Source organism: Carassius gibelio, chromosome A16, assembly GCF_023724105.1.
Source record: "Carassius gibelio isolate Cgi1373 ecotype wild population from Czech Republic chromosome A16, carGib1.2-hapl.c, whole genome shotgun sequence".
NCBI classification, from domain to species: Eukaryota; Metazoa; Chordata; class Actinopteri; order Cypriniformes; family Cyprinidae; genus Carassius; species Carassius gibelio.
This window is the reverse complement of record NC_068386.1, coordinates 24,648,249-24,656,804: the sequence shown is the minus strand read 5'-3', so window position 1 is coordinate 24,656,804 and position 8,556 is coordinate 24,648,249. Positions and strand designations below refer to the sequence as shown.

The 8,556-nt window shown below is 36.7% G+C and overlaps 1 protein-coding gene across 2 annotated transcripts; it reads left to right on the top strand.

The window, feature by feature from the left end:
- Positions 1-233: 233 nt before the first annotated feature.
- LOC128030897 (RRP15-like protein) lies at positions 234-8,110 on the top strand. 2 transcript variants are annotated; one of them, XM_052618975.1, is made up of 5 exons: positions 234-372; positions 950-1,251; positions 1,792-1,889; positions 1,984-2,170; positions 7,655-8,110. In XM_052618975.1, the coding sequence occupies exons 1-5, from the start codon at positions 324-326 to the stop codon at positions 7,814-7,816; spliced, it is 798 nt and encodes a 265-aa protein (XP_052474935.1). In that variant the 5' UTR covers positions 234-323; the 3' UTR covers positions 7,817-8,110. The 2 variants fall into 2 exon arrangements, with proteins under 2 accessions (XP_052474935.1, XP_052474934.1); XM_052618974.1 differs by having other exon boundaries at positions 7,652-8,110.
- Positions 8,111-8,556: the final 446 nt, after the last annotated feature.

The following is an 8,556-nucleotide window of genomic DNA, read 5'->3' as shown; positions in this document are numbered from 1 at the left end:
TAATGATTACGTACTAGTGTCTAATGAATAAGCACTTATAACTTAAAAAAACACTAATACCTAAATAATACACACTAGTAGCTAAAGAATAAACACTAGTGCCTCATGAATAAGCACTAGTACTGAATGGAAAAGATACTAGTATTTTAAAAAATAATAATAATAATAAGTACTAGTAGCATGAAAATAGATACTAGAACAGTTAATAGATTAAATGTTAAAATGGCTTTCCATAACACGTATCTAAATAGGTGCGGAACCTTTCCTGCGCGTCTCTTGTTGCACACGGACTGTTTAGCGAGTACTCGTAAATACCAGTAAAGATGGCGACGCTCATGAAGAAGCCACATGTCGTTGTCGAAGAGGGAAATGGTGAGGAAATTAAACTGTTTCACCGTCAAATTATGATGTTGCACCTATAGCATGCCGTTTCGCCAGGATACGTATTATCAGTCGCTGATCAAACGTCTCTACTCTATCGTTACTCTACTGTGTTCAGCTGCGGGGCAGAGGGCTTTTACTGTAGACACAATTAGCCTCTTTTTTACAGTAGAAATATAAAACAGAATACACAGTAGTTCTCTGTGCCATCGTTAGTGATTTATTGGGCATTTATATGACGTGTCTGTTAAAAATATTACGTTTGGTTTATTGATCAGCATTCTTTATCTCTTTTATATCTACGGATTCAATTTTGATTGGATAGAATAGAGTTTAGGGTCCTTCTAACTTTATGGTACAAATAAAATGTAAACGGAAATCCTCTTAACCAGCTTTATGGGGTGAATCCTGAGATACTTATACAGATTCGGCCCATATATTTTATGTCTTAAGATCAATAAATTCTTCAAACGGATTCAGGAAATTTTGTTTAACATATGGTTGCCTTTAAAGCTGATGCCATGACTGTGTTTATGTATGTTTTTTTATGTGTGATGTGGATGTTCAGAGGAAGAGTGGGGCGTTTCTGATGACAGCATCAGTAATGATGGAGAGTGTGGACCAGAAAGTGGTCAGGAGGGATCCAGTGTGGGAAGTGAAGTAGAAGACAGCGGTGATGAGGATGGGAAGACTGAAGAAGGACAGAGTGGAGATGGTGTGGAAAATCCCAATGTCGGATGGGCTGAAGCCATGGCCAAAATCCTGGGGAAGAAAACGCCAGAGAGCAAACCCAGCATCCTCCTGAAGAACAAAGAGCTGGACAAGATCAAAGAGAAGGAGAAGAAAGAGCGTCTGGAGAAAAAGAAAAAGGTAAGCTAATGAAACGCAACATCAGCCGGCTTCACCAGAGCTCATAGAATTCAATTTAAGATAGCCTTTTTATTTAGTTTTTTTTTTATGTTATAAATTGTAAAATATGCTTAAAATCAAGTTTCTAAGAGCTGGAATGAATTGCTATATATAAATATATATAATTTTTTTTTTTTTTTTTACTGTTTACATTTAATTGACTGTTTTTCTGTAAAAAATTATAATAATAATTTAATTATGTAGTAATTTATCCAAATGAGAGCAGAAGTGTTACACACCATGTTACTTTGTGTGTGTGTGTGTGTGTGTGTGTATATATATATATATATATATATATATATATGTATATGTATATATCTTGAGCAGATGTAGATGTTACTCATTTGATGTTCCACATGTTCATTTGTGAATAATAGCAACATTTTAAGAAATATTAAATACATTTGAAAAAGGGTGAAAGAACACCCTTTTATCTTCAGTGCATTTATTTGAAGAGGCATTAAACGGGGCTACATGCAGGTTTTACTGTATAATTGACAGATCGATAAGAAACGAGCGTGGGAGAATATGTGCAGAGAGAAGCCTGATGTGGTTCGAGACCGAGAGCATGAGAGGAACCTACAGAAGATTGCTACCAGGTGAGACATCATTTAGTCAAGCAGTTTATGAGCTCTTTGGTTTTGTGTTTCTCAGTCTGTTGAAGTATATTCTTGTGTTGCATGATATCTGTAGAGGTGTGGTGCAGTTGTTCAACGCAGTGAAGAAGCATCAGAAGAACGTGGATGACAGGATTAAGGAAGTTGGGGCTTCAGAGAGAAAGAAATCCAGAATTCTGTCCTCAGTGACTAAGAAGGACTTCATTGATGTCTTGAGAGGAGCAGACGTGGCTCACAAACCAGCTATAAAAAAAGAGAAAGTGGTGAGATTACTTCTATTTCTCGTATACACTTAGCAGTGTTTCCTCGTCACATGGCATTACTTCCTCGCTTAAAGTGAAAATGTACTGTATGTACCAGAAGGGGTGTAACGGTACACAGTAGAGCTGTCACTTTTAGTTCGAAAATCGATTGCACAATCGATCGGACCAACCCAAAAAAGTTTTGAAAATGAAAATAGTGAATCGATTTTAACCAAATATGTACACTATTAATTTTAAAATAATTAAACAATAAAAAAATATACATGTAACAAAATTCACAAACAAGCAGAAAAAGAAAATAAAGAATTCCAATAGTACAGTATGCCTTGTGAAAGCTAGACACAAAATACCAGCAATTTTCCGCGCCTATAAGACCCAGTGACGTCGAAAGCGTCCACACCAAAAGCGAATAGAGTGTCTGCCGCGAATGATTTCAATGTTAAGTCAATGTAAAGACGCGTTTACGCGTGTCTGGAGGTCTCGCAGCGCGGTAGACGCGAATTCGCCTCATTCGCGCGTCTAGTTACAGGAGATTCTGAGTTATGAAAAGGACCATTGCAAGCTGACAGCGACCGGTAATACCCCAACCTTGCGCAGCTGTACCCGAGTGTCCCTGGGACATCAGTGCGGTCAGAGCGCGTCTTCTCAAAAATTGGACATATAGTGAATAAAAAAACGCCCCTCGCTGGACCCCAAAAATGTTGATCGACTTTTTTTCCTGTCCAATAAATTTGTAATGGCCCCTTGCCTTTTTGCGCATGCCTGCCTAGTGCTGCCTAGCCTAAGTGTTGGTTACATGCAACAAAAAAAAACACACATGGCTTGTTCTCAAGTCCATTTAAAGTTTCATTTTTTTGAACAGTGGTTTGAAATGGATTGATCATTATTTAAAATAATCTTGGAGATTTTTGAATTGCCTAAATCATAAATGCAGTCGGGTTGAAGCCTGCACTAATGTTTTTCTTTTGTTACGGCAGCCGTCCCCTCTGCATATATATTTTTTCGAGAATGTTGCACTCCTTTTACTGTATGTTATTCTGCACGAAACTTAATGCCAATAAATAAGAAATATTGCTTACTTGTGCGTTTCCAGCGCTCTCTTTACGTTCGTCCGTTATTTGACGTTGAAAAAGGAAACACATTTTTTTAGACATGGAAAATGTTTTTTAGACATGAACACTTATGTGTTAAAAATCGAAAATGATTTTTTTCACAAAAGTGACAGCCCTAGTACACAGAAGTCAAGGTTCGGTATGACTCCATTCAATACAAGTAACAGGAAATTAATTTTTTTCATTTATTTTGAACAGAGAGTAGTGCTACATGTAGCACGTTAAATTTCAAGATTTAACACAAAAACAGAATGGTCAGACTTTAGATTTGTGAAATGATGCTTCGTAACTGTGAGTTCACACCACTAGCGTCAAAGTGGCCGGAAGACATTCATTTTCAATGTGAGCCGGCGTCAAGGAGCGGTGTGACTTGGCTGCTGAGAGCGTCGAGGAGAGTTGAAATCAGGGCAACTTTATGGTAATGAGCTATGACGCGTACATTAAGTAATGTTTATACTTGATTAAGTAAAATTTTCAATGCAGGACTTTTACTTGCATCAGAGTATTTTAACAGTGTTTTATACATTATTAGGTAAAGGACCTTAATACTTTGTCCACAACAATATTTAATGAGGTTAACTTGTCACGTTACCCTCAGGTTAGTCTGCACGAGATCAACAAGCTTGTTTGCTTTGCAGCCGCTTTAAATACGAGAGAAGCATTCGATCTACATCAGAGCGATCACGAATCTTTCTGCAGCGTTTTGAGCAGGGCAGAGCGATTTTTGACGCTCTCTTTGCCGGCTGTGTGAACGCACAGTAAGACCCCTGCGTAAAACAGCAGACAGACTGAATGAAAGTGCAGATTTATTCTCTGACAGCAGGTGGGGCTTATGGAACAGCATTTCCTTCGTTATCGCTGTAAACAATGCAACACTAATATATATTACATGAAGGTAAGAGGAAAAGAAAATGCCATGGCAACACTTCTAAAGTTGGTCAGTTCCTCTGAGAGATAGATTCATGTAAACCCCCACATATTTGTCTTCCTGTATTTTGAGCATCATGAACAGTGAGCTTGATCTGCCTGGTACAGTATTTTCTCCTCTTTACAGACTTCATAAACAATTCCACACACATTACATTTGGGGAATGATTGCAATGCAGTTTATGTGAAATAGAGATCAGCCAAAATAAACCTAACAACTGATTACAATTTAAAGCCGGTTGATCGGTGCATCTCTAGAGCCTAAAACTTTCCCAAACTGCTGATTTAAAGCAAGTAGTTGGTTGGTTCTCCGTGTCCTTGAATGTCATTGAATGCTTCCTCTCTTTCCTGTTGTGACCGTTAGCGGTGCATGACCACGCGTCCCCTTCTGGACTGATGCTTATTCATCTGACTGCATGAAGCGAACTAGGGCTGGGCGATATGGCCAAAATTTCATATCCCGATATAGCTCATTTGATATCCCGATAACGATATAGCAATTTTTCTGTTCTTTCAGTTTATGAATAGTCTATATAAAATTGCAATGTGGAAATGCAGTTTGAAATGCTATATAAAACAAATAAAGGTAGTATGGACTAAATATTTATTTTATTTAGAATCTTTTTTTCAAGCAAGGCTGTTGGTAATGTTAGCTATGGCTGTATGGTGTGCTACGGGTAAAAGTCTGTTGCAGCGTCTGTGTCTGGAGTTTGTTTTGAGCGCTTACATCACCACTCGACGCTGCTTTTGTAGTTTTTGCTCATTGACTCTCTCTCTATTCTTCTTCGTGGTTCTTGCGCAGGTGATAAAATAAATTAGTAGTGTTGGAGTCCGTAGTTGGCACTGGAAGCCAGCAAACTTTACAAACAACTGTTGTCTGGTCCACGTCAGTCTTCTTATATCCAAACTACGTCCATGCAACAGAAGTCGCCCCTCTTTTAGGTACAAGCTCCTCGGTTTGGGTTGGCTGGTCATCTTGTTGAGAATTACCCTGGTCTGAACCGTGTCTACTACCGTCTTCCTCCATGTTTGTTTATGTATTGCAGCGTGCATGGGCATGCCGTGGCGTGAGGTGCATCTTGACGTAAAATTTTGCCGTAAATGATAGAGCCTTATATAAAACAATATACATTTTCTATCGTCCAGACGATATATTTTGTCATATCGCCCAGCCCTAAAGCGAACCGTGCCGTCCGTACCGTGATGATTTGGGACTAATACATCTACTGTTAATTACTACAACAACTATTATTATTATCATTATTACTACTACTACTATTATGATAGCTGGATTAAAATATTTATATATAATATGTATAATATATAAGATATAAAAAAACTAAATGAGTAATTTAGAAATATTGCCCTGGCAACTAACTGAAGTAAGTTTTAAATTGCATTACCAAAATTAGTAAAAGTACAATAAAAACAACTTAAATAACACTAAATTGAATTATAAAAGAACTTAAACTGACAAAAGTGCATAACAGAATTACAAAAAATTAAATTAAAATGCAAAACTAATTCAAAATATGTTATCATATTCATTCTGTAATTATAATAGTATATAAATTAGTGTTCCTGTAGCTCAAGTGGATGCGTTAGCAGCACAAGGTTGGGGGTTCAAATCCCAGGGAACATGTTAGGACAAAACTGTTAGCCTGAATGCAGCGTAAGTTGCTTTGGATAAAAGTGTCTGCTAAATGCATAAATTTAATTTAAAATGTAAATTTAATATAAATAATGTTATTTAACTTTTTATTGTATGCAGTTAATCAGTGTGGATAATTAAAAAGTTGTCTTTGTAATCATGTAACTTTTGACCAAGCAATACACACAGCATGAGTAAAGATTGTTGTGAATGCCATTTCTTGTTAATGTCAAAGTGACTCTGTTAACATTCAGTGTAGATTTACGGTAATCAAATAATTTTATTAACATTTCTAGCTCTCGTTGTCATTAAACAGGGTCTCAAAGGTCTAAACAGATCATATCTTTTATCATTAATTATTAAAGATATTGTACCTACTATTAAATATTACTGGGTATGTACTAGTGTTAATTTCGTTAATGAATATTCATTCAAAAAGATTTTCTGTTGATTTGTGCTTATTGGTGAAAGAGCAACTTCTGATGAAATGTAAAAATAAATTTCCCAAATGACAACAATCACTGCAATTAAAATTGAGCAAAATAATATTTTTTCTTCTTCATCATTTTAACCATTATACAACAATATTCAATTCAATTCAAGTTTATTTGTATAGCGCTTTTTGAAAAAAAAAACGTTACAAATTACTTTACAGAAAATTATGTTTCTACAATATTTAGTAGTAGCTAGTAGTTTGTGCACATTTGACAGGATTTTAGAAAAAAATAATAATACAAGACGTAGTCAGCTAGACGATGAACTATCAATATTATTAATTAAGTTATTATATGATTCAGTCACACATTTAGCAATATTTGTTAGTTCTGTTTGTTGATTCAGGGTTAGCATCATCTGGGGTCCTCTGAGGGTCAGCATCATCTCTTCTCAGGTGTTCTGGATCCAGACTGGAGCTTGTTTAAATCCTAGTTACCACGGGATGTAAATCCCGTGGCGAAACATAGAAACAAAATACAGACATCATTAGCATAGCTGCTGATCCAACAAAGTAAAATTAGTTTAATCCAAGCTAATGAATAAAAATGCACCTTTGATCAGGTGCAACTACACTCACAATTAAAAATATACATTATTCAAATGCTTGGAGAAAGAGATGTGTTTTTAATCTAGATTTAAACAGAGAGAGTGTGTCTGAACCCCGAACATTATCAGGAAGGCTATTCCAGAGTTTGGGAGCCAAATGTGAGAAAGCTCTACCTCCTTTAGTGGACTTTGCTATCCTAGGAACGACCAAAAGTCCAGCTTTTTGTGACCTTAGGGTGCGTGATGGGTTGTAGCGTGGTAGAAAGCTAGTTAGGTACGCAGGAGCTAAACCATTTAGGGCCTTATAGGTAAGTAATGATAATTTGTAACTGATACGGAACTTAATAGGTAGCCAGTGCAGAGACTGCAAAATTGGGGTAATATGATCATATTTTCTTGACCTGGTAAGCAGTATGAAGATGTGTAAGTTTCCACTGACTAAAACTAGACTAAAATTATCAGACATTTAGTCGACCAAAAAAGGACAAGTTGACTAAATATGATAAAAACTAATAATTACATTTGACAGAGGACTAAGATTAAAAATAGCTGAAATTTACACTATTCAGAAATAATTCAGATTATGTCAAATGAGTTCTGAGCATCATGTAGACTGTGTTCAAGAACTTTTGCTTTTCTTAATTTCATTCATTCGCTGTTTACACTCCTGCTTTTATTGATTTCATTCATGTAAAAATAAAGCAGTGTATGAATTATGAGACTGACTCTTGTAACTTTTCTTGATATCAGCAGCCTGTAGACGTGAAAGGGGAGAATCCGTCCTGGAGCGTGTTGAGGGATGATTTTATGATGGGCACATCCATGAAGGACTGGGATAAGGAGAGCGATGAAGAGCGTGAGGAAGGAGAAGATGACCTCGAGCCTGCTGAAGACTACAGCAGTGAATCAGACTGAACCATCACTACTGCACCTGTGCATCGTGTAGTGCACACGTTCAAGTGCACTTACAGACCCTGAGATCACTGCGCTGAGACGCCAGACTCAGCATCACCTGGAGATCTCCGAAGGTGGATCATGTGCGACAGGAGAAGGGAGAGACTGTAATCTGTGATGTGACCCTGATCGTGATTTGCTCGTGTGTCCTGGTAAAGCAGGGGCTGTTTCTGAGTGCACTGATGAGTGCTCTTCTTCTGTATATAGTCATTTATACCACAGTGTCTTTTGCTAAATAAATCATTTCCTTCATTATTTCTTTTGGTTTTATATTGGTGCAGTATATCCTGTTACAGGTAAAGTGAGTGAAGTCTTGATTTCTCTAGTGCCTTCTACATTACAGATTGTGTGAGCAGCTGTACAGTGTTAAACAGGAAAATGCTTCAATGAACATTATGTAGAATCATGGCTATTAGTTTCCAACACTAAATTATTGTATATTTACGGTCTAGAGAATGACTGTTTAATGTCACTCTTTATTAAGTGTTTTGTGTCATGTTCTTTCTGCTTTGTTTGGGTCATTTGTGTCAAATACAGTGACCCAGATTTGACCTTTGATATTAAAATTATTGTGTACAACAAGGCTTAAAGTGCCCCAGACAGCAAGACTACACTATATTGCTGTTTGGGGCATGATGTGACCTGAAAAAATATAATGTAATGTAAATATAATGTAAAATATAATATAATGACCAACGTCC

Bases quoted from the DNA above. Each gene is read 5' to 3' on its own strand.
- LOC128030897 (XM_052618974.1), top strand. From the start codon at position 324: ATGGCGACGCTCATGAAGAAGCCACATGTCGTTGTCGAAGAGGGAAAT. The intron at 1,890-1,983 runs GTGAGACATCAT...TGATATCTGTAG, and splicing joins CTACAGAAGATTGCTACCAG to AGGTGTGGTGCAGTTGTTCA. The intron at 2,171-7,651 runs GTGAGATTACTT...TCTTGATATCAG, and splicing joins CTATAAAAAAAGAGAAAGTG to CAGCCTGTAGACGTGAAAGG.